A 27,168-nucleotide genomic window follows, 5' to 3' on the forward strand; every position below is an offset into this window, starting at 1 on the left:
TCCTGCTATGGGCTAAACAGCTTACATTTCCTTTCACTGTCTCCAATGGTTATTCCCACATATCTTTACACCAACAAGAAAATGGAGATATCTCCAGTAAAGGGCAGCCATTCGCATGATATTGAGGATATTGATGTTATGCTTAGTTTTTACATTCTAGGATGCACAGTAAAGTAACGAGTTAGAACAATAGCCTTTGAAAAGATATTCAGATGCTGTGATGTGTCATTACTTATAACAATCAAAACTGAATAATGGTATTTTACTGTGAAACTCTATGGAAGCAAAATGTGGACTTTGCAAAAATACGATATAAACAGTACTGATGCTTGTAAATATTGAACATTAAACATTGGTTGGGAAAAATACTCCTGAGAATACCACGGACAGCCAAAGAAACAAATAAATAGTTCATCAAACAAATCAATCCAAAGTTCCTATTCAAAACACAAATGACTAGTCTTAAATTGCCCATTTCAGACACATTATCCAGAACTTTAGTTCTCTGGAGATGACTCTACTGCTTGGAATGATGGAAGTACAGAGAAGATGAAGGAAGATTCAGCAGCAAGATGAGTGGATTCAAGTTGCAGTGACAATAAGCACATCTTTGGAAGACATGAGTGAGAAGATATGGGGCAGGATCTAAGTACTCCAGTGTTATATGTCACAATTTGTTGCCACCCTGAAGAAAAATTCACTAGCTGTGAATAGCCATGATACTGTTAACATTGAATAACAGGCCTCTTTAACAGTTTAAAATGAACTAACAAAATTCCTGAGCCATCCCATCTAAGGAAAGTTGAGATACTGTAAATATGATTTTTAAAATCCTACTCTTTTTCCCCCCACTAAAAGTTTATCATCCTTTAGGTTTTGGAGGAAGAAACATAACCTTTAAAATGTAATGGTCATCAAAGCTTAAATTTCAATATGCACTTAATTTTGAATCTTCAAGATATCAAATTATTGTCATTTCTTTGTGTTCTAGCACTTATGTTAATATAGAAGTATGTTGGCCAAAATGTGTCACAGAATATGTATAGGAAAATTTAAAACGGTATATTTAATGGCTAGTTCTTTAACAATTGTTCCACAAGTCCTTCACTTTTTATGCACTGTTATTTCAAAGCACTATGTTTATGTATTCAGCAGTAAAAATATAGATTACATTCAGACACTAAAATATAGAAATGAAGGCACTTAGCTTTTTCATTTCAATAATGTTTTTTTGTGTTTCGCTGCTGGTAGACTGTTATAAATTTTGTCATACTTGTGACACAGTTACAACTGAACATTTATTTGTGGTTATCAACCAACAAAGTATACACATACTTTTAGCTAATCAATAAAATTTACAAGGAATGTCAGGGAACTTGACACGATAAATTAAACCTAATAAAAATGCATTTGGATTCAAGGACAGGTTAGGAAAAACTTTAATGCTTGTAACAGCAAAGAGGATAGCCTTAACATTGATCTGGAAAAATATAGATAAATGCCTTGAAATACTTCACTGATGCTCTTTTTAATTTTTCCTTATCTTTTCTAAGCATGGCAGTTAAAAAAATTAGTAAAGACATGTGTATCTAACTTTGATATTTTTCAAAGTAGTATTTTAAAACATGTGTATTTAACTGTATAGATATTTATTGGTGTATCTCTAAAATAAAATTCAGAAATATATGTTACATTAAATTGTTGGGATTTGGGCTTGTGTGGTGGTAGAGACATTTTTCCATATTTCAGGAGTTGTGGGTCATCCAAAGTAGAGCAAATCTTGAAAAGAAAGATGTGCAAGGTAATACTGCTTTTACTATAATATCATTATAGCAAGAGAACCTGTACATCCTTTCCCACTTCCTCTCTTTATTTTCAGGGAATGTTATGTTTAAGAAGCTTTCTTCAAATTATATTTCTACCCTGGACTCAGATTTTTTTTATCTGATTTATTTATTGAGTTGAGTTGAGTTGAGTTGTATGCCACCCCTCTCCGAGGACGCGGAGCGGCTCACAACAAAAACAATACAAATCCAATGCTAAAACAATTTAAAACCCTTAATATAAAAACAGTCATACATCTCATACAGACCATGTGTAAAGTGGAAGCAGCCCAGGGGAATCAATTACCCCATGCCTGATGACAAAGATGAGTTTTGAGGAGTTGGCGAAAGGCAAGGAGGGTGGGGGCAGTCCTAATCTCTGGGGGGAGTTACTTCCAGAGGGTCGGGGCCGCCACGGAGAAGGCTCTTCCCCTGGGTCCCACCAGACGACATTGTTTCATCGACGGGACCCAGAGAAGGCCAACTCTGTGGGACCTAACCGGTCGCTGGGATTTGTGCGGCAGAAGGCAGTCCTGGAGATATTCTGGAATATTCTGATTGTTGTCTTGGTTGTGACTCTTCCTCCTATTTCTCATGGTTATTCTGTCTGGCTCTTCCATAAATGATACTATATCAGGCAGTTATATTCTCATTGCCAATATTGACAAAAAGAAAGAATCAATGGAATTTCAAAAGCTTTCCCCATTTCAGAGAATGTAAAATTACACACATAAACATGAGTCTCTGTGTGTAAAAAATTCATACAAAGCTGCATTTTAAAGAACAAGAATGATAATGCACAGTTTAATCTATTATATGACATACTATTTTCGAACCAGAAATTTAGATTTTTATGTTAAGAAAGTGATGAGTGCCCTCATAAAAAATTTATGCTACCTTTATTTGTCCTTCTTTATTATGTCTATCCACTATCACTCATTTGTTTTTGTCTGTGATCAAGAATAAATGTTGATAGTCATGGCTATCATTTTCTTGATCTGAATGTCATTTTCTTGATCTAATTAATCTAAATTAAAGTATTAGTGTCATCAACTTTCAAGAAAAACATTAGTAACAAAGGAATAATATTAATAAAGTAAAAAAAATGATTACTTTAACAGATTAGTTCAGAGTTGGGGTAACTTCTATATCACGTTTGACAAATGCAAATTTTTTACTTCTCGAGTGAAGTTTAATCAATTTAATGTGTCACCAAATTAAGTAGCATTTTTGTAATATTTTGTAATGTGTCATCAAATTAAGTAGTATTTTGTAATATTACTGGAAGGCATTTTCCTCATTTACCTAAAGCCCTGATGTATTATTAGATAAGCAGAAAATGCCATGAAAGAATGAATTATTTGACAATTTGGCCATATTTATCACACCAGTCACTGTAGTTTAACATTCTTTTGATTTGAATGAGGTGGAACTAAATATAAATTTAACTTAGTTCCACTAAAATAAGTGAAATTGGCATTGCATCCATCTATGTGTAATAAAAAGTAGAATTGCATATTTTCCTACAGAGAAGTATTTCAATTTGCTTCTGTGCTTAATATCAACAGCTATATTTCAAACATTTTTGACCATTAGAGGTAGCTGATTCTGTTGATTTTGATTCTGCCAAACTTCTCGTTTCACTAAATGAATTCTGTCTAGCTATGCTATTTATGTACCTATGTATCAATGGTACATATAAAAATATTTGTATGAAAATAGTTTTACATACCACATAGGATATAGCATTGCTTCCAACTGTACGGATTCAGCTCCAGTGATCTTAGAAGCCGATGTCTTAGAAGAACTTGAACGATTAAAGATAAATAAGGCAATGGGTCCAGATGGCATCCACCCCAGAGTTCTTAAAGAACTCAGATCTGTCATTGCTACCCCCCTGACTGATTTGTTTAACCAATCCTTGTTAACAGGAGAAGTTCCTGAGGATTGGAGAATGGCCAGTGTTATGCCTATTCACAAGAAGGGCAGTAGAGAAGAAGCTGGTAACTACAGGCCAGTTAGCTTGACATCAGTTGTAGTTAAAATGATGGAGACTCTACTCAAAAAGAGGATAAATCAGCACCTAAAAAACAATAACTTATTGGACCCAAATCAGCATGGCTTTACTGAAGGCAAATCATGTCAGACTAATCTCATTGATTTCTTTGACTATGTCACAAAGGTGTTGGATGAAGGTGGTGCCTACCTGGACTTCAGCAAAGCCTTTGATACGGTTCCACATAAAGAGCTGATAGATAAATTAGTGAAGATTGGACTTAATCCCTGGATAGTTCAATGGATTTGCAGCTGGCTGAAGCGTAGACATCAGAGAGTTATTGTTAATGGCGAGTATTCTGAGCAGAGTCAGGTTACAAGCGGTGTGCCACAAGGATCTGTTCTGGGTCCTATTCTTTTTAATATATTTGTGAGTGACATAGGGGAAGGTTTGGTAGGGAAGGTTTGCCTATTTGCCGATGACTCTAAAGTGTGCAATAGGGTTGGTATTCCTGGAGGCGTCTGTAATATGGTAAATGATTTAGCTTTACTAGATAAATGGTCTAAGCAATGGAAACTGCAGTTTAATGTTTCCAAATGTAAAATAATGCACTTGGGGAAAAGGAATCCTCAATCTGAGTATTGTATTGGCAGTTCAGTGTTGGCAAATACTTCAAAAGAAAAGGATTTAGGGGTAGTGATTTCTGACAGTCCCAAAATGGGTGAACAGTGCAGTCAGGCAGTAGGGAAAGCAAGTAGGATGCTTGGCTGCATAGCTAGAGGTATAACAAGCAGGAAGAGGGAGATTATGATCCCACTATATAGAATGCTGGTGAGACCACATTTGGAATACTGTGTTCAGTTCTGGAGACCTCACCTACAAAAAGATATTGACAAAATTGAACGGGTCCAAAGATGGGCTACAAGAATGGTGGAAGGTCTTAAGCATAAAACGTATCAGGAAAGACTTAATGAACTCAATCTGTATAGTCTGGAGGACAGAAGGAAAAGGGGGGACAGGATCGAAACATTTAAATATATTAAAGGGTTAAATAAGGTCCAGGAGGGAAGTGTTTTTAATAGGAAAGTGAACACAAGAACAAGGGGACACAATCTGAAGTTAGTTGGGGGAAAGATCAAAAGCAACATGACAAAATATTATTTTACTGAAAGAGTAGTAGATCCTTGGAACAAACTTCCAGCAGATGTGGTAGATAAATCCACAGTAACTGAATTTAAACATGCCTGGGATAAACATATATCCATCCTAAGATAAAATACAGAAAATAGTATAAGGGCAGACTAGATGGACCATGAGGTCTTTTTCTGCCGTCAGACTTCTATGTTTCTATGTTTCTATAGTTTGTGCCTTTCTCTAACATGTATGACTTCTGTACATTTTATGCACACATTTTAGGTTGCAAATTGCATCACAATATAATCAAATTTAAATGCACATAGTTCCCAGGTTTTTCCTTCAGACACAGCAGGATTAAAATCATTACATTCATCTAAACAGTCTGATGCGCCAATTGTCTTGTCTGTTCCTATCTTCAGTGTGCAATTTGCTTTTCCAGGCCTGTTTTCTAAGAGGAAGCATAGCCATTCTGCTTTTGTTATGCACATATACATATCATCAGATTATCTAGCTCAATTTTGGCTGGATAATACTCATCGTAAAAATAATATTTTACTAAATTATTGCAATGTTTTGAAAGAGTGATAGGTTCTGTTCTCTGGCTCATCAAACAGCACCTCATATCATTCCCAATTAAACCATCTGCATGCATTTAACAGATGGAAGTAAGATTTTTTTTTTGCTTTTGCTTTGCATCTGTTATATCTCACTCTTTGAAAAGTCCCCAGAAATTTTTCCTTTAAAATTTTCTCCAAAAATATTTGGTTATGAAAAAACCCTATTTTGTTATAAAGTCTATTTTTATATAAGTGATGGGTTTATCTTTGAATGTTTTTGAACTATTGATTTTTGCCCTTGGAGAACCTCATCCCCCATACAACCCAGGAAAATAAAAATTCTTTTCTTAGCCATAACAGGTTCCCTTTCCTGCACATTTCAAAAACTATCAAATAATATTAATTATTTGCATGATAGCAAGTATATACAATATAATTAAGGGTTTTTAAAAAAAATAATAAAGTGAAACTATATATTTGAACACAAACCAAATGGACAACATTTTACTGGATTGCCTACAAATCCTCTTCCTTGCCAGAAAATCTTTTCACACAAAAGAGAATGAACATTCATCAACAATCCATTGCTGCACATCAAGTGTCAATTTACCTTTCCACAGTTCTATAATAACTCTTTGGACTACTGCTGATATACAAATAATTCAGCATTCTTAGCTGTTTGTTTGATTGATTGATTTTGTTAGTGTGTTATATACTATTTCAATCTCCTGGCTCTAAGCACCATATAAGAAAATCTTATTCAACCTTTGAAATATCAAGGAACATAAACCCACCCTAATTTCTAGCAGCTCTTACTCTACCATCCTAAAAATCCTGTACAAGAACCAGGTAGTAACCGCCTTCTAAATCGGGGGTTTCAACTTTGTTAAGTTTAAGACTTGTGAACTTCAATTCCCAGAATTCCTCAGCCAGCAAAGCTACTGGGGAATTCTGGGAATTGAAGTCCACAAGTCTTAAAGTTGCCAAGATTGGAGTCCCGGTTCTAAAGGGACAAAATTGCTTCCAGGGGTGGAAAAGGAGAGACAGAGCAGATAAAACAACCCATCTGTCACTGGATCTTCTGCATCAGGACTGGTAGCTGGTTCCTTTTCCAGGTTCATATCAGATTTTACTTTCTCTTAGAGCAAGTATCATAGATATCTGGGTCCCCATTCATGTGGGTGATAACAAGAAGTTTCAATTGTATAAGGTTCAAGTATCTAATCCTGCTCCAGTTAACAATGGTGTTCCCCAAGGCAGTGTCCTAGGACCTACTCTCTTTATATTCTACATAAACAATCTCTGTGACAATATTACAAGCAATTGTGTTCTCTTTGCTGATGATGTTAAACTATTTAATATCTCTGGTAATACTCCTACCCTTCAAAAGGACCTTGACCATGTAGCTGAATGGTCTAACAACAAATGCTCTGTCCTACACATTGGTAAAAAGAATCCGAATAATAAATACATACTTGGACAAACTGAACTCGCAGAAGACCCTCACTCAGTCAAAGATCTGGGAGTACTCATTTCCAATTACCTAAGTGCCAGAGCCCACTGCAATAGCATTGCCAAAAAAGCACTGAGTCACAAACTTAATTCTATGCAGCTTCTTCTCTAGAAGCGCCGATCTACTAACCAGAGCATACAAAACATTTGTCAGACCAATTCTTGAATACAGCTCACCTGTATGGAATCCACACTGCATAACAGACATTAATACAATTGAAGGAGTCCAGAAATACTTCACAAGAAGAGTCCTCGACTCCTCCTCACGCAACAAATTACCTTACTCCTCTAGACTTCAATTACTATGTTTAGAAAATTTATAGCTACGCCGCCTCCGAACTGATTTAACTGTTGTTCATAAAATCATACATCACAATGTACTCCCTGTTACCGACTACTTTACCTTTAACAACAGCAACACAAGAGCATGCAATAGATACAAACTAAATGTAAATCGCTCCAAACTAGACTGCAGAAAATACGATTTTAGCAATAGAGTGGTCAACTCCTGGAATTCACTACCGGACTCTGTTGTTTCTTCCCCCAATCCCAAAATCTTCAACCTTACATTATCTACAATAGACCTCTCCTCTTTTCTAAGAAGTCTGTAAGGGGCGTGCATAAGTGCACCTTTGTGCCTACCGTTCCTGTCCAAATGTCTTTTTTATCTTTTATATCTCTAATTTATACTTATATTATGTTAAACATACTACAATACAATACTATATTTGTATGACAAATAAAATAAATAAATAAAATAAATAACATAGAAAAACATATTTGGGAATAACTTGGTTTATAGTTCTGAGACTACATATAGTTCTGTATGCATCAGAATAGAATAGAAAATAGAATAGAATTTAATGGCTAAGTGTGATTGGACACACAAGGAATTTGTCTTAGTGCATATGCTGTCAGTGTACATAAAAGAAAAGATACATTCATCAAGAATCATAAGGTTTATAAACTATCACTTAATGATAGTTCAGGTACAAATAAGCAATCAAATTATATTAGAAACCAGTCAATATAAGTCATAAGGATACAAGCAACAAAGTAACAATCATACAGTCATTATGAGGAGGGAACGTGATGGAAATGATGAGAAGATTAATAATAGTGCAGACTTAGTAAATAGTTTGACAGTGTTGAGGGAATTATTTGTTTAGCAGAGTGATGACGTTCGGATAAAAACTGTTCTTGTATCTAGTTGTTCTGGTGTGCAGTGCTCTATAGCATTGTTTTGAGGGTAGGAGTTGAAGTAGTTTGTGTCCAGAATGTGAGGGGTCTGTAAATATTTTCACAACCCTCTTTTTGACTTGTCCAATATACAGGTCCTCAATGGAAGGCAAGTGGGTAGCAATTGTTTTTTTCTGCAGTTCTAATTATCCTCTGAAGTCTATGTCTGTCTTGCTGGGTTGCAGAACCAAAACAGGCAGTTATAGAGGTTCAGATGACAGACTCAATAATTCCTCTGTAGAACTGAATAAGCAGCTCCTTGAGCAGTTTGAGCTTTCTGACTTGGGGCAGAAAGAACATTCTTTGTTGTGCTTTTTTGATGACATTTTTTATGTTAGGTGTCCATTTTAGATCTTGAGATATGGTAAAACATAGAAATTTGAAGGTCTCTATTGTTGATATTGTGTTGTCTAGTATTGTAAGAGGTAGAATTGTATTGTATTGCTGTTGCTGTGAGCCGCCCCGAGTCTGCGGAGTCTGCGGAGAGGGGCGGCATACAAATCTGATTAAACTAAACTAAACTAAATAAACTAAACTAGAAGTATGGGAGGGTTACTCCTAAAGTCTACCACCATTTCTACGATGTGTTCAGTTCTAGATTGTTCTAGTTGCACTACCAGGTTCAACCTCCCATCTGCAGGGCCGCCGATAGGGCGGTACTACTGGGAGTGGTGTACCGGGCCCGGCCATGAGGGGGGCCCGGTTTTGCCCGCCCGCACATGCGCAGTACCGGCCCTCTCTTGCCGGCTGCCTGCCTCACCAACGAAAAAGGTGGGCCCTCTGGCCCTCGCGAGGCAGGACTCGAAGCCCCGACGGAGCCTTTGGCAGCGCAGTCCTCCAGTCCCAGAATAAAGCGTGCGGCAAAGGTAGGAGCCCCTTCGGGGTGGCGGTTGCAACTTGCGCTTGTGTTAAATTTTGTTTCTTTCCTAAGCAGCCTTCTGTGTAAAAAAATCCATTTGGGAATGAGTCGTTCCCAAATGGATTTTTTTACACAGAAGGCTGCTTAGGAAAGAAACAAAATTTATCACAAGCGCAAGTTGTAGGCTTCGCACGCGTGCGCCAGTGTCCCCCAAAAGGGCCCCCCGCGCACCCTTTTCCAAGGGCGCGCACGAAGCCGCAGCCAGCCCCCGCGCCTCTAGCCCCCTCGCGCCCCCGTGGCTACTCGCCACTGCCCTCGCCCACCCATCCACTCCGCCTCTCTTCCCTGCAGGGGGCCACAGCGGGGGCCACCGCACTCTCTCCATCTCCCTGCTAGCCTGCCCGGAGCATTCAAAGTAAGAGCGAAGGTTTTTCTTACTTTGAATTTTCCGGGTTGGGCTGGCAGCAGGGGATGGGGAGAGCGCGCGTCAGCCCACGCACCCGACATTCCAGGCGCCGTCCCGGTGCGACGCCCCAGAGACCCCTGACCCCGGTTTCCTGGATTCCTGGTGGCGGTGACTGAGCCCTGACCAGTGGGAATGAAGCGAGTGGGGCGCTCCCCGCCCAGCTGCGGCTCTTGTAACTCGGCCCGGGATGGGTGTGACTCTACGGGCTGCCCTCGTTGGGGAAAGGGAGGGGAGGGGAAGAGAGGGCCGGGAGGACACAGAAGGGAAGGAAGGAAAAATAGGGAGGGAAGGAAGGGAAAGATGGAGGGGAAGGGAGGGGAAGAGGGAGGAGAAGGAAACAGGAAGAAGAGATAGGTTGGTTGGAATGAAGGAAGAAGGGAAAGAAGGAGAAAAGGAAGGGAAGGAAGGAAAGGAAAAGAGGGAGGGGGGAAAGGAAGGAGAGATAGGTTGATTGTAATTGAAAATTACAATTGAAAGTAATTGAAAATTACTTTCGCCAGCCTCCGGAGAATGAGAGAGAGTGAGAGCAATGACAGAACAAGATAGAGAGAAAGTGTGTGTGTGTGTGTGAGAGAGAGAGAAATAGTGGGAGAGAAAGAGATAGCAAGAGAAAGAGAATGAGAGAGAGAAAGAGTGTGAGAGAGAAAGCAAGAGAGAGAGAGAAAGAAAACAAGAGAGGGAAAGTGAGAAAAAGAGAGAGAGAGAAAGAGGGGGAGAGATAGAGAAAGAGAGAGGAAGAAAAGAGAGAGAGATGAGAGAGGAAGGAAGAGGGAGAGAGAGGGAGAAAGCAAGATAGAGAAAGAGAGAGAGAAAGAAAGTAAGAGATGAGAGAGGAAGGAAGAGAGAGAGAGAGGAAGAAAGCAAGATAGAGAAAGAGAGAGAGAGAGAAAGAAAGAAAGAGAGAGAGAGAGATGAGAGAGGAAGGAAGAGAGTCAGAGAGAGGAAGAAAGCAAGACAGAGAAAGAGAGAGGGGAAGAAAGAGAGAGAGAGAAATGAGAGAGGAAGGAAGAGAGTGAGAGAGAGGAAGAAAGCAAGATAGAGAAAGAAAGAAAGAAAGAAAGAAAGAGATGAGAGAGGAAGGAAGAGAGTGAGAGAAAGAGAAAGAAAGCAAGAGAGAGAAAGAGAAAGAGAAAGAAAGAAAGAGATGAGAGAGAAAGAAAGAGAGAGAGAGAAGAGTGGAAGGAAGAGAAAGAGAAATGATAGAAAAAAGGAGAGAAAAAAAGAGAAATGAGAAAATGATTGAGGCAGAGAATGACAGAAAAGAGAGAGAAACAGAGAGAGAAGTGATTCTTGATTTAAAGCATATGGTAAAAGCACTTAAATAATAACAGAGAAAAAAACCCAGCCCTCACCTGTTTTTATTAATAGTTTTGCTGGTTGTTTTAGTTTTAATAGTAATGGATTTTGGTTTTTTTAAATTATTATTGACAAAATTGAACGGGTCCAAAGACGGGCTACAAGAATGGTGGAAGGTCTTAAGCATAAAACGTATCAGGAAAGACTTCATGAACTCAATCTGTATAGTCTGGAGGACAGAAGGAAAAGGGGGGACATGATCGAAACATTTAAATATGTTAAAGGGTTAAATAAGGTCCAGGAGAGAAGTGTTTTTAATAGGAAAGTGAACACAAGGACAAGGGGACACAATCTGAAGTTAGTTGGGGGAAAGATCAAAAGCAACCTGAGAAAACATTATTTCACTGAAAGAGTAGTAGATGCTTGGAACAAACTTCCAGCAGACGTGGTTGGTAAATCCACAGTAACTGAATTTAAACATGCCTGGGATAAACATATATCCATCCTAAGATAAAATATAGGAAATAGTATAAGGGCAGACTAGATGGACCATGAGGTCTTTTTCTGCCATCAGTCTTCTGTTTCTATGTTTCTATTAATTTCTTTTAATAAAAAAGAAGGGATTTATTTATTTATTTATTTATTTATTTATTTATTTATTTATTTATTTATTTATTTATTTATTTATTTATTTATTTATTTATTTATTATTTCTATGCCGCCCAGTCCCAAGTTTTTCCTTATTTCCAGATTGCATTTCTTCTTGGTGAGGTTCCGCCCATTGCTTCTTGTACTACCTTCAGGTGGCGTGGAGAATAAATAGATGCCATCTGCTCTGTGGCAGCCCTTTAAGGATTGGGAAACTACTATTATATTCCCCCTCAGTTTTCTATTTATTGAGCTAAACATACTCATTCTCTTAGCCCTTGTTCATAGGATTTAGCCTCTAGGCCAGGGGTGTCAAACTCAATTTCATTGAGGGCCACATCAGGGCTGTGTTTGACCTCAGAGGGCCGGGGGAGGGCTTGCCCAGGGTGTGTGGGCATGGCACGGGATTTGGGAGGCAGTAGTTTTAAAATGGCCGGGGGGGGGGCAGACACTTAGGCTGTATGGGGCCCCAAAATTCCTGATGGTGGCCCTGCCCATCTGTATGTGGATTCATCATTATCTCAAATGAGGCGAATCACTGTTGTACTTGTAGATTTATTTGTAAGCTCACTTTCTTCAGCAAAATGCAGGCAAGGAGCAAAAACGTTTTCAAAAAGAACTGATACATTGATAAAAAAAGTTGAAACTGATGTACAAAATAGGACTAATGAATTATTTGAAGAAAATGCACATGGACTGGAAATAGACTGATAAAACCATCTTTAATTTAAAAATCTGTTTTAAACTATCATTTCAATATGCAATTACTGATAAAGAAACTATATACCTAAGATATAATCCAGGTTTTGAGCCTGCATATAACATGTCATAGTTTATGCTTTTCATGTATGAATGAATATAATAGATCTTTTTCTAGAATTTGGCATTTTAATATACTGATTTTACATACAATGAATTGCCATAACCTTTTAAATATTTTGCATTTCATCATTTTACTAATATATAGAGGTGTAAAACAATTTCCTACTACACAGTAGTATATTTTTTCCATATCTCTTTGGGACAATATAACTTTTTAAAGACTGACACCACAAGAACTCCAAGCCTTTTTAAAAAATGAATCATGAAGTTAGGAAAGCAGTTTCCATCCAGTTATAGGTAGTACATGAAAAATCATTTCCAGAAGTATTGCAATTACATCAGTATGAATGTAATATTTCATTTTATCCAGCACTGGTATCAAATAATTTTACAATATTGATTTAAAAAGTCAACACAATTTAGCATCTACAGATGTCAAATAACAATTGTGTCATTGATTGATTATGCAATTAATAGTGAGATATCTATTAAGATTCTTTATTTTTCCTAACAAAAATAATGTGTGTACAAAGATTAATAATAATTACTGATATTCTTATCATTTTACATGATTATCCAGCTAGAAAGATGGAAATCATAGATATATTTCTCTAGATAAACTAAGTCTATGTTAACAGTTCTCCATTTATGGAATATATACGTAACAAAAATATACAGGTAGTACATATTTGCATGCAGATCTAAAATTGGAATATAATATGTCACTTTATAAGTAGAATATCTTCACATAGAAACATAGAAGATTGACGGCAGAAAAAGACCTCATAGTCCATCTAGTCTGCCCTTACACTACTTCCTGTATTTTATCTTAGGATGGATATAAGGTTATCCCAGGCATGTTTAAATTTAAATAAAAAACTTCAAGGTAAGCCTCTTTGAATATAGCCTAACAAGATCATTCCTGACCCTTTAATGTCTATTGTGAATACTATATATAATAAACCCATGTAAATTAGTATATCTTAACATCAAATGTGACTATTAAAATAGTATTCTAAACTAGTTTCTGAAATGTATTTCATTACAAAGACTAATTATGCTGAACATAAATGCAGGATGCAGAATCAGTGGTAGGATTCAAATTTTTTTACTACTAGTTCTGTGGGTGTGGCTGGGTGAGCGTGGTTTGGCTAGGTGGGCGTAGCAGAGGAAGGATACTATAAAATCTCCATTCCCGCTCCACTCCAGGGGAAGGATACTGCAAAATATCATTTCTATTCCCACTATAGAGGACAGTTATTGGAGGTTAATAGAGGCAGACGGGACCAGTCAAAATGGTATTTACTGGTTCTCAGAATGACTTAAAATTTCTGCTACTGGTTCTCTAGAACTGGTTAGAACCTTCTGAAACCCATCTCTGATGCAGGTATATCAGGAAAGCTAAGGTTTAAAGTCATCATGTTAGAAACCAGGGGCTGTATTTCTTTGTTGTTCTTAGTTGTTTTCATTTAGCTTGTCTCTCTGCTCTGGGTAATGGTAACCATAAAATGCTAATTTATTCAGTTTCCTTTATTGAATAAAGGAAAAGGAATATTTTTCAGACTTTCTATTTCCTTGTTACTGGAAAAGATAATCCCAGAATTAAACTGGTCCTCTTCCAATCTACCCTATGCCAGAATCATATTTGCTTTTTCTGCTCTTTGTTTGCATGTTTTTTTTTGTTTTTTTGCACATATTAAATCCTTTTAGCAAATCCTTAGAAATGTTTGTGGATGTTCATATTTTTTTTCAGTCCAAAAGCTTTAAAGGTTCTTCAGTATCGGCAGAAGTAATGTGATTGAATTCTCACAAACCTCATCATTTTTCATTCTCTTGCTTTACCTAGACCATATTTTATTGTATTTTTTAATGAGAGAGAAAAAGTTTTTGCATAGATCTTAATGTCTGAAATGGATGCTGTGTTAAATAATCTAAGTCTCAATAAAGACTATTTAAAATGCCTAGTTAAATAACAGACTTTCTGTATCATTGATAAATAAGTTGAAACTGGTGTACAAAATAGGACTAATGAATTATTTGAAGAAAATGCACATGGACTGGAAATAGACTGATAAAACCATCTTTAATTTAAAATCTGTTTTAAACTATCATTCCAATATGCAATAACTGATAAAGAAACTATATACCTAAGATATAATCCATCATTTTTCATTCTCTAGCTTTTCCTAGACCATATTTTATTGTACTTTTGATGAGAGAGAAAAAAAGTTTTTGCATAGATCTTAATGTCTGAAATGGATGCTGTATTAAACAATCTAAGCCTCAATAAAGACTATCTAAAATGCCTAGTTAAATAACAGACTTTCTATATTAGACTTGAAACTGAAATGACATAGCCAACCATGAGCCTAAATCTAGTCTTCGGAAAGGGGTGGCATACAAATCTAATATATTATTATTATTATTATTATTATTATTATTATTATTATTTTATTATTATATATATGTCACATGTTTTTTTGCTGAATTTGAAAATTAAGGGAGACTAGGATAGATATATTTCGGCCTTATTTTGGCCTCATCAGCTAGCCATACCCACTGGGACTTGAACCTGCAACCTTTGCCTTGTAAGGCAGAGAATTATCCTCTAGGCTACAGTATCCAATCCCTTCAGCTCTGCACCAGGGAAGGGTTACATATTTTTGTGTCGAATCACCCTGGTGTATTGAAGGAACGTCACAGCTCTTTATTTGCCTCTTGGCCCAACCAATATATTGTTTTGTTATCATAATACAAATCACATTGACCAATTATTGTTATTAGGCAGAGGCCAGAAAAATGTTGGTTGATTGATTGATGTTGATTGATAAAGTTGGTTGATGTTTCTGATGGAAAGAAGTAAGAAGGGCCCAAGTTTCTACTGTTTTGAAGGAGGACTCTAAATCTCGTTTTGAATTTTATTGTGCTGTTCATGAAACTGACATAGTTTGTACAGCAATCATGCAATATGTATAAATGTCTGTATTCTATTGATGTTTTATCTAGTTATAAGGCAAAGAATGTAGAAGAAATACCTTGAAATTTTATCCAGAAAAGAGAATTTTCAACGTCAGTGGCAGAGGGAAGAAATCTGAATTTTACCTCTTCTTGGGGTTTTTAAAATTTAATTCCTCTAGTCCTGTTCAAGTTTGCATAAGATTTATTATATTGTTTTTCATAATTCTAATTTAAAAACAGATGACATATATGCTTGCCAATATAGTCTTGCTATATTTCCTTGGTAACAGAATACAGGCTGTGAAGATGTCTTCTTTGGACACCACTTTTGGATACCCCTTGTTGTCCCAGAGATGTGGATCCCAGTAGGAGTTATAGTAGAAGAGGAACATACAAGCAGTGAAGGGCTACCAAAAATTTTACTGCCACACTGTGGGCGTGGCTTATGCAGGACGCCCTCGTTTTCTTTCAACATCTTTCAGTACAAATTGGGTGCCCTGGGATGGAGCTCCATTTTAGCTACCCCACTGCGTCCCTCCCCCGGTCCAGGCAGCATCCCACCCCTGCATTCAAGGGAAGAGGAAGAAAAAGATGGAAGAGTTATTGTCCCTCTGTTATGCTATCTTTTTTCTTTTGCTGCTCACAAATAATCCGCCACTTTAGCAACAATAGTGCAAGTAGCTGCAACTTTCTCTTCCTCCTTTCCTCAATTAGATATTTGAAAAGCAGGGTAAGGAGGGGTTTGGCCAGATGATAGCTTCCCAGATTTCTTTCTTCAATCATTTTTATTCCATCCTATTTGTAAATGAATGAAGCGATCCATAGAGGGGAAAAAATGCTGTTCTGATGATAGAAAGTAGTAAAAGTGTTCCATGATCCATATCTGAAATGGAAGTCACCTGAGTGTTCTGTCGGGCTCTCTGGTAGACTCCTCCCAAAAATTCACAGGTACAAATTTCAGACACACACACGTTTGAAAATTCAAAACAATGTTCTTTATAATGAAAATTCATTTAAACCAAGCCCTCTTTTGGTATAGCAAAGAGCACTGGTCTCCAAACAAACTGGTAATTTGTACAAGTCCCTTATCAGTTCTGTGATACTTAGCTTGCAGCTGTGAAGCAATTCACAGTCCTCCTTCTTTCACAAAGTGAAACACACTTTGCTCTGCTTTAGTTTCAAAGCGGGGAAAAATCAGCACACAAAAGGTCAAAGTCAGTAAAGCAGGCACGAAACACAAATGATCAGATAATCCTCCACAATGGCCAAACCCACAGGATGCTATTTATAGCAGCCTCACTAATTACCACAGCCCCACCCAACCACAGGTGGCCTCATTTTCTTTGATAATAATCTCTCAGTTGTTGTTGCCTATGCATCGCTCTCCGCATGCGTGGCTGTATCATTAACTCTTGTTCTGAATCCAAGGAGGAGCTAGATAATTGATCTCCTTCTGAGCTGTCTGCCACACTCTCCTCCTCCCTGTCACTCATGTCTTCTTGGTCAGAGGAGCCTTCATCAGCAGATTCCACTGGGGGCAAAACAGGCTTGCAGCATATGGATGTCTCCTCCACATCCACAGTCCTTGGGGCAGGAGCTGGGCCAGAGCTAACCACAACAATGAGTATAGAGAAATACATACTGTACTTCATGGTGAACTAGAAGGCAGAGTCTCAGCCCTTGATTTATTTATTTATTTTACCTTCCTTCAAACCATTACTTGAGTGAAAGATGACCCAGCATCAATGGGGAGAGGTTGTATTAAGGCCTGGTGAGCTTTACATATGGCCCATCTTCCCTTTCCTTTTTCATAATTTTCAATATTGATTGGCAAGCTAAAGATGGCTAATACATACAGATCAATACAAGTTACTTCTGTGTATGGATAAAGCATAGCAACATGAATTCTTTAAATTATACCCCCTAATGTATCTGCTGAATGATTTTTAATTATGCTCAATGGACCAAATAATAAATATTGTGCAATATGCATCTTGTGTAATCAAAAAGCAGTTTTTATTTCTCGTAAATATATACACTATTTTTTTTAAAAATTAGCCTTCTAGACTTAAACTTTAATGGAAGAAAACAGTGCATTGTTTATAGTGACTAGCTTCCCAAATAAGCCATGAATAGACACATTTGTGTATTATCATTTCCAGGATGGAATGGGAAATCTCAGAGTCACCAAAAAAGGAATTCGACTTGAAGGGATATCTGAATTTCTACTTCCATTGTACGTGAAAGAAATCCATTCCCGAAAGGTAGGTTCCAACAGCTGTTTTGCTACAATCATCATTTTTTAAAAATGAAAGATTTTAGTTCAAAAGAGTAAAGTGATATACAGGCTAGTACCTCCAAAAAGATGTTTTTTACAAGGGAAGTACAAACCAATCAACCACAAAGTTTAATGTTCATGTTTCTGCCAATTCTTTTGACTATATACCATCATCTTGAGTCAATCATTCAGACTGAATTAGACTTATAATCAACAACTGGAAATCATGATTCTGGGAAAATTGTTTTACATTTCTCATATGAGTGTTAATTCATTTGTTCCGTGTTTCAAAAAAAATGAACAATGTGTATCCAATCCAGTTTATAAACTTTCATTTCAAAATGTGGCTTCTTTCTTCTTTCCAGTGGTTGACATACAGCCTTTCCTTCCTAGTTCAGAATTTCATATACTTCTAGTTCACAAATATCATTGAATATCAGCTCTGAAAAGAACAGAGAGTGAAATCAATTGGCTTGTAGGATTCTAAAATGATTAATTTCTTTAATTTTACAGTTCTTATAACACAGATGCTGAAGTACAGAAACACAGTTGACTTCTGTAAATAACTATTTTTTTAAAAGAAATTCCATAGTAGGTGGAGCTAGCCCCCAAGGATGGGGAAAAAACTGCCTTTAGCCAATCACGACTGTGGAGTTTGGAAAAGGTATAAATAGTGCCCCCTGTGCTACACCCCCCTTCAAGACTCAGTCATTAGCCGGGCAGTCTAGGGCTTCAGCCTTGCTTATAATTTTGTATTGATTTTATCTTGTAAGCCATCCTGAGTCCCCCTAGAGAGGGGCAATCTAGAAGTTTGAAAAAATAAATGAGTAAAATAAAACCTGGGAAAGGCAGATATTGTTTGCTGGTGTCAAAGATATGTTGCAAGGTGTTAGCTGTTCCAAGTAAGTTGCTTTTTACAATTAATCGGTGGTGATTTTTGTTAATGCTCATAGTATTCAAGTGATGCTCCATTTGTTTGCGCTTGCATCCATCACACCTATTACTACTGGGACTTTCCAGAGCACTTTAACATCTTCATTTTCTATGATTTTCACTATTATGTGGCCTCACCAGTTCTTGCTTGCAGGCAAATGGTATTTGTTTCAAATCTTCCAATTCACCATTTTTGCTACTTTGTCATGCCATTGTTTATAGTCAGTTGGTGCAATCTTCTTGCAGCAGCTAACTACCATATTTTTCGGAGTATAAGATGCACTGGAATATAAGACGCACCTTAGTTTTTGGGGAGGAAAATAGGGAAAAAAACCTGCTTACCAGTATTCATCTAGGTAGCATCCTTAGTCTGGTCAGCTTCAGCATATTATTTTACCCCCTGGTTAAGAGCTTTAAAAAAATATTATGAGGGAGGAACAATGAAACAGCTTGCAAGCCAGTAAGAGCTGGGTACATCATTAGCAGCTGGAAAGAAACAGTCTGAGCAAGTAGAACAATGGAAAAAACTCTGCAAAGACTTAGGGCTTGGAAAACATTCTTCTTTGCAGGGAGTAACAATGAAAGAGCTTACAAGCGGGTAAATGCTGGGAACATTGTTAGCACCTGCTAAGGGTTGGGAAGAAACATTTGGAGAAAGTTAGACCATGGAGAAAAAGACACCTGCAAAGACTTAGGGCTTGGAAAATATTTTTCGCAGAGAGTAACAATGAAAGAGCTTGGGTATATTAATAGCACCTGGTTAGGGCTGGAAAGAAATATCTGGAGCAAGTAAAGCAATGGGGGGGGGGGAAACCTTACAAACACAGTGTTTGGAATACATTCTTGGTAGAAAGTAATAAGGAAAGAGCTTGTAAGTCGGTAAGAGCTGGGAACATTGTTAGCACATGGTTAGGGCTGGAAAGAAACCTACTCAGAGCAAGTTAGAATAATGAAACAAGCCCTGCAAAGACTTAGGGCTTGGAAAACATTCTTCACAGAGAGAAACAATGAAAGAGCCTGCAAGGTAAGATCTGGGAAGATTGTTAGCAGCTAGTTAGGGCTGGGGGGGTGGTGGAAAGCTACATTCAGAGTATAAGATGCACCCTAATTAACAGCCTCTTTTAGGGAGGAAAAGGTGCGTCTTAGACACCGAAAAATACGGTAGATGGTTCACTGTTTCTTCAGCTTCTTTGCGATGGCAAGGTGTGTTGCTTTGTTCTCAGTCCTGGATGCTTTTGTTTTTAAGACTTAATCTTATGAACCCAGAATTAGCCCCTTTGTATCTTTCTTCAATTTTGCTCTTCATTACCAGCTTTTACGGTTATCTGCTTTGCCTGTTTTTAAAAATTCTATAGACCACATGATCCTTTATGATGTCTCTTTTCTTTTCTTCATTTGGCATTTCTTATAGGCCAGTTTGGTATCTCCAGGTCTCAATAAGCATTTGTGGTACAGGAGCTTCACTGTGTCGTCTTCACCATTCTTCAATATTCATCCAATGCCCATTTTTCTTCTCCGGTTGCCTGGTATACTCGCAATATTCCACAGCCACTTTTCTTTTTTTACATACACTGTCAATATTGCTGCGTGGCTCAAGGGCTTGATTCTCTATCGTTATTTTTCTAGTTTTTGTATCAGATCTTTTAAGGGGTTTTTCCCTGGTTTTTCTATTAGACCTAGTAGTTTTTCCTTAGTTCCAATCAAACCTTTTAGTTCTTCTTAATAATCTACTATTCCAGCTGTGTATCTAATGACTGAAATTGCCCAAGTGTTAATTGCCTTGATTATATACACTCACGTAATTTGCATTTTATATTTTTCTTCATTCTTACTTCTAACCTTCTTCTGGACTTCAGTGTGCTTAATGTTGTCAGCTTGAAGAATGCCAGGTATCTATAGTCTTCTTCAGTGGGGTCCAGACTCTTGATTTTATTTCCATAGGGCATTTTGGAATTTCTTCAGTTTTCACTATGTTGATGGTTAGGGTGGCACCTTTGTCTAGTCCAAACTCCATTGCAGTATTATTATCATCCATAGTATTTCTTGTTCAAGAAATATTTTATATAACTTAATAAATAAAATATTTATTAAATTCTTTTTCATATAATAAATGTTGGGAATTGATGAACAATTAGAAATTTTATGAAGGGATGTATGAATTGAAAAAAAATTAGGCAACCCTATTTTAGATGGTTTGAAACAAAAGACAATGTGACCAGAAGCAAAATATAATCACTTTCTGAAATACCTTTTTCCTCTCTTTCTGTTAGCCTTTCTCTTTGTGATCTTCTCACTCACACCTACACACATTTTGTCTTTCTACCCCAGGCAACTTGCCAAGTGAAGGAAGAGAGAGCTTTTACGAAACATCTGTGCCAAGAAGCTTAAATTTAGCCAAGGGCAGTTCTTACACTGAAATTGCCAATACCTGGCTTTATACAAAGTTGTTTTAAACCAAATCAGAAAGAGATTGAAAAGTTCAATCAGGAAAAGTCCTTGGAGAGGGGAGGCATATAAATCCAATAAATAAATAAATTTTAAAGGAAGAATCCTATTATTGTTTAATATCAAATTGTTTAATCGTTTAAATTAAGCTATGCCACCTAATAACTGAAATAAACAACACAAGGGTAAAGTAATCAAAGGTACATTTTTAGAAAATTTGATGTGTGAATTCTTTCTCTATATCCTGTCATTTCTTGAGTTCTTTGTTGCATATCATTGCTAACCATTAATCAAGGAGTGATGTGAAAATGTTTAGAATCGATGAAGTGTGGAGAATTTTAATATGCGTAGTTGTACTGAAGTTGTCAAGTGCTATTTTAAAATTTTCTCTGCCAGAAAATCTACAATAAGCACTGATTCTCTAGCTTCATGAAATTAATTGGGTCCAGGAAAACTTTGTTTCTTGACAAGAATGTTCATCCTCCTTAATGCACTGAAAAGTTTGCTTATTGAAATTTCTCTGTTGAGAAAAATGTCAAGAGATGTAGTAAGAAAATCCCTGGACAATATTCAACATTGCTTCCTTAGGAATATATTTATTGATTAACAATTGTATAAGCATGGAAGACTTTTAATTTCTCTGCATGCTTCTATGCCTAAACCTGTATTTCTGTGTAACAGAGAGAAAAGAAGAGAAAGGTGTACCATTATTTGATTATACTGTAATCTTCTTTAGAATCCAGCGGCAGATGCTGAAATAATCATTGTTAAGTGTCTTCATAGATAATGGGGCATATGAAACGTGCTACTGTATACTGACATCATTGGATTAGATCTTTAATAAATAATGATGGGCAATATTTTATGTTCACAGATAGTTTGATATTTCCTCTGAATTCTGTCCATGTGCAAAGAAAATGTTCAGACTTTTTTTTCCTTGAGGGGCATTAATGAAGCATAATCTTTAAGTAAATATTCAGTAATGAGGTCACTTGAGTGTATTTAGAAAATGCAAATACGAGAGTTTTGATGTGCTGCTTGACACAATCAAATGTTTATAGTTACATAAATGACCTCAATAGAATTTATTTGATTTTGTGGGTATTTAAATGAGTCTCCATATAATTAGACTTTTTTGGAAAATGTAGAATATATTTGAATGTGGAATGTGTCCCCTTGAGTCTACTGTTTATCCAAATGGGGATTAAATTACTGGTTTATTAAAGGGAAAGAAGAATACAGTAAGTAAAATAAAGCATTAATCACTTTTGCCTCTGTGTGTGTGTGTGTGTGTGTGTGTGTGTGTTTGTGTGTGTATTCAGGCAAATTCCAAGAATGAAAGATAAACAAGTATATTTTAGATCAAGACAGATGTGGACCAAAAGTGCTACATTGGACAATGAAAAAGCTGTAACAAGAAAATGCTGGAAAAAGAAAATTAAACTCAAAATATTTCCCCACTATAGCTGATGTTTTGCATTTTTGGGGGCAACAAAATTAATGCATAGCACACAAAGCTAAATTGGTGATAATAAGTGACAGCTTCTTTGTTTAAAAGTCTTTTTACTCCAAGAGGTACTGAAAAGTAATGCCATGTTTGCAACTTTTCTTGTTCCCTTATGCTCACCTCTTTGACTTCAACTCCATTAGAAATGCAAAAAAAAAAAAAATAGTCAAAGATTTCTATTCAAGCACCATGGTACAACTCAGCAATACCTGAACTATTTTAATATAGACAGGTTTTTAATTTATTGGCTCCATACACATAGGGAGAGAGAAAGAAAAAAAATGCATCTTTCACACAGGTATCCAAATTTTCTTCCGAAATATATAATTTATTGTGAACAGAAATCAAATCCACACAGCTAAAGAAACCAAATAACAGTCACTTAATACTTGCCTTTAATATCCTAACAATAGCTGCCACCATTGGTGCTACAAACAAACATTTCCAATTACTGGATGGCTTTTTTTAATCAGATGTCTTTGTATAATTTTGTCTTATCTCTTTGGTTCTTTATGTCATGAAAAATATGGAACCCGATCAGGTGTCATCTTCTATTTAAAATATTGTCAATCTTAGATACATTCCTGAGTCAACGCTGGTGAATTTAGACAGCAACATAAGCAGCATTTCAGTATTTACGTATAAATCTCAGAAACCTTTCTTTCTGTTAACCCATCTGAATGCACAGCTAGATTTATAAATATATACACTTATTTAGTGTATGTAATTACAGGTCTGTTTGTGTGTATCTGCCTATCTCTTGGAATTCACAAGCTCTGTATGACAGATGAAATTCAACATTTGCCATAAAATTAGACGTTATGACATATATATTTTAACAGTGGACAGAATATGTTAGTAATTAGACCATAAGCATATGAAGTATTTTCAAAGTTTCTGTTGAATGCCTTTCAAAAATTCTGATTTTCTAGATTAAAAAAAGGTAGCCAAATATGAGAGCTGGAATAATATTATACTGCATTTAAAAAGAAAAAAGAAAGAAAGAGAATCATTATTTAGTATGCCCACATTCAAAACTCAAAAAACTGATGGTGTGGCAGTATATACTGTATGCATGTAATTCATTTTGTCGATTGATTTTAAATAGAATGATGTTCTACATTAATAGCCCTCCCAAAAGACATATTATCCATTTGGGAGAAACATATCATTTAAATTATGTATCACAGGGAAATGCAGATTTTCTGGCTTAGTTATCAGTAGCATTATATTATTTGTTATGAAATAATATCATGACAGTACTTGCATCGCGTGCCAATTATGAAGCTATCCATAACATGCTTCAGCTTAATAGAACTCTTCCAACATCAGAAATCTGATCTTATACATTTATTTTATTTTATTATTTTAGTTTAGTTTAGTTTAATTTAGTTTATTATTTATTTTATTTTAGTTTATTTTAGTTTATTTTATATTTTATATTTTATATTTTATATTTTATATTTTATATTTTATATTTTATATTTTATATTTTATATTTTATATTTTATATTTTATATTTTATATTTTATATTTTATATTTTATATTTTATATTTTATATTTTATATTTTATATTTTATATTTTATATTTTATATTTTATATTTTATATTTTATATTTTATATTTTATATTTTATATTTTATATTTTATATTTTATATTTTATATTTTATATTTTATATTTTATATTTTATATTTTATATTTTATATTTTATATTAATATTTTATATTTTATATTTTATATTATTTTATATTTTATATATTTTATATTTTATATTTTTTTATATTTTATATTATTATTTTATTTTATTTATTTGTCAAACATGTAGTAGTTTGTATAGACCTAACATAACTAAAAAAGTAACAATAAAATAGGAAAATAGGACAGTAGGACAGGGACGGTAGGCACAGTGGTACACTTATGCACGCCCCTTACAGACCTCTTAGAAACAGGAAGAGGTTGACTGTATACAGTCTATGTTAAAGATTTTGGGGTTTGGGGAAGAAACCCTAGACTCATGTACAGTGATCCCTCGATTTTCGCGATCTCGTTCTTCGCGAAACGCTATATCGCGATTTTTCCACCCAATGACGTCACTCTCTTCCTTCCTTTCTCATCTTTCTTTCTCTCTCTCTTTCTCTATCTTGCTTCTTCCTCTCTCACACTCTCTTCCTCCCTCTCTCATCTCTTTCTTTCCTTCTCTCTCTTTCTCTATCTCTCCCCCTCTTGCTGGCGGGTGGCGGGCGGGCGAGCGGGGTCATCAGCGAGGAGCCGGGGTTTCCCCTTTGCGTGGGCGGTGGGGAAACCCCGATCTTCGGCTCCTCGCTGCTGCCGCCGAGCAGATCAGCTGTTGGGCGGCCGCAGCAGCAGCGAGCAGACGAAGATCCGGGTTTCCCCGCCGCCCACGCAAAGGGAAAGCCCGATTCGGCTCCTCGCTGCTGCCGCCGAGCAGATCAGCTGCTGGGCGGCCGCAGCAGCAGCAAGCAGACGAAGATCCGGGTTTCCCCGCCGCCCACGCAAACTCCACCATCTGCGCATGCGCTGCCATGGAAAAAGGGCGCACATGCGCAGATGGTGTTTTTACTTCCGCAACCCTACATCGCGAAAAATCGATTATCGCGAGGGGTCTTGGAACGGAACCCTCGCGATAATCGAGGGATCACTGTAGTGCATTCCAGGCATTGATCACTCTATTGCTGAAGTTATATTTTCTGCATTCAAGTTTAGAGCAGTTTACATTTAGATTGATTCTATTATGTGCTTGTGTATTGCTGTGGTTGAAGGGGAAGTAGTCATTAACAGGAAGGACATTTTGTTATATGATTTTATGAACTACATTTAGATTAGATCAGAGGGGATGTAGTTGTAAATTGTCTAATCCCAGTATTTCAAGTCTGGTGGAATAAGGTATTTGCTCATTCACTCTTTCTCAAAGGTCACAATGGATTTTTACAGAAATCTTACTTAGTACTTCTTGAAATCTTATGATACAATTTTCTAAGGTAAAGGTATTTAAAGAACATGGGGTAAGATGAGATTTCTCTCAAATTCATCTTAATCACTGGTGACATGTACAAGATTTCTTGGCAACCATATGTAAATCATTGCCTTTCATGACTGGGTTGTTTTTCAAAATATCCAATCTAACTTAGTGCCATGGGATTTTATGGTGGTGTCACAAGTTAGGAGTAATTACATGCAAATTAATATATTTATTTATGTAATTAATTCAATTTGTATGCCTCCCAACTCTCAAGGGACTTTATGTGGCTCACAACCCCCAAAAATAAAACATACAGTATAATATTAGGACATCTTTTTAAAAAAAACAATTTAAACAATTTTAAACCCACAGTAAATGAAAACCATACATGCCATTTATGGCTGGATCTCAATGGTACACCATCGAATCAACAGCCCCAGGCCTGCCAGAAAAGCCAGGTTTTTACAGCTTATTGGAAGGGCAGTAGACTGGTGGCCGTCTGGATCTCAAGAGGTAACTGGTTGGAGCCACCACAAAGAAGGCTCTCACCCATAATCCCACCAGCCAACACTGTTTAGCTGACGGGACCTTGGGAAGACCAGCTCTGTGGGCCCTTATCGGTCACTGGTAGCTATGTGATAGAAGGCTGTCTAGAAAACTAAAAATATTACTGTATTTTTCGGAGTATAAGATGCACCGGAGCATAAGACTCATCTTAGTTTTTGGGGAGGACACTAGGGAAAAGAATCTGCTTACCAGATATTTATCTAGCTAGCATCCCTAATCCAGTCAGTTTCAGCACATTATTTTATCCCTTGGTTAGGGCTTTAAAAAAACCTTATTTGGAGAAAGTAACAATGAAAGCGCTTGCAATGAAAGAGCTGGAAACATTGTTAGCACATGGTTGGGGCTAAAAGAAACATTCTGAGCAAATAGAGCAATGAAAAAAAAACTGCAAAAAATTAGGGCTTGGAAAACATTCTTCACAGAGTATAACAATGAAAGACCCTGCAAGGTAAGAGCTGGGAGGATCATTAGCATCTTGCTAAGGCTGGAAAAAAAAGCTTCGAAGAAAGCTACATTCAGAGTATAAGATGCACCCAAATTTTCAGCCTCTTTAGGGAGGAAAAAGGTATGTCTTATACTCTGAAAAATATGGTAGTTTTTTTTCAAAATCTTCCAAGATTATCAGGATACCGATACCTGCTATTTATAGAAGGAGGGAGGGAGGAAATCTCTATTATAGCCTAAGCCAGATATTACCTTTTATATCTGGAATTTGGCTATAATAAATATTCATTCATTAATAGCAAATATTTTTCTGCTTGAAAATGTTCATATTTGGGGGAGGGATGATAGTTTTTTGCACACAAGGTACTATTTGAACATGTTTTATTACGAACTAGTGTAGTTTTTCTTTCTAATGAGTTCTAAAAAAGTTGATTTATGACCATGGTTTATTTAGTTGGGTTATTGCCCAGAACTTGTGTTCCGTGTTTGATTGTGGTATGCTTTGGAAATAATTGGTGATTTGCCTGGTTATGTCTACAAAGGAGTAAATAAAACATAATCTTACAGATGTTGTTCTTGGTATCCTTTATATTTTCCCATTCTATGTGTAGCTTTCCAAACATGAGAAAAATATATTGTACATTGTTCCCTCTAAATTGTCTTCTGCGAGTATGATACCTTCTGAACATATTTCATCA

General features: G+C 36.5%; 1 protein-coding gene across 1 annotated transcript in view; it reads left to right on the plus strand.

Moving 5' to 3' along the window:
- The window catches only part of SGCZ (sarcoglycan zeta), a 329,915-nt gene that overhangs the window by 121,575 nt on the left and 181,172 nt on the right, over nucleotides 1-27,168 (plus strand). Inside the window, exon 3 of the mRNA XM_070757645.1 lies at nucleotides 17,476-17,577. Within this exon, the coding sequence (XP_070613746.1) occupies nucleotides 17,476-17,577 (102 nt within the window). The remainder of the gene's footprint in view (nucleotides 1-17,475; nucleotides 17,578-27,168) is intronic.

Source organism: Erythrolamprus reginae, chromosome 7, assembly GCF_031021105.1.
Source record: "Erythrolamprus reginae isolate rEryReg1 chromosome 7, rEryReg1.hap1, whole genome shotgun sequence".
Lineage (NCBI taxonomy): Eukaryota > Metazoa > Chordata > Lepidosauria > Squamata > Dipsadidae > Erythrolamprus > Erythrolamprus reginae.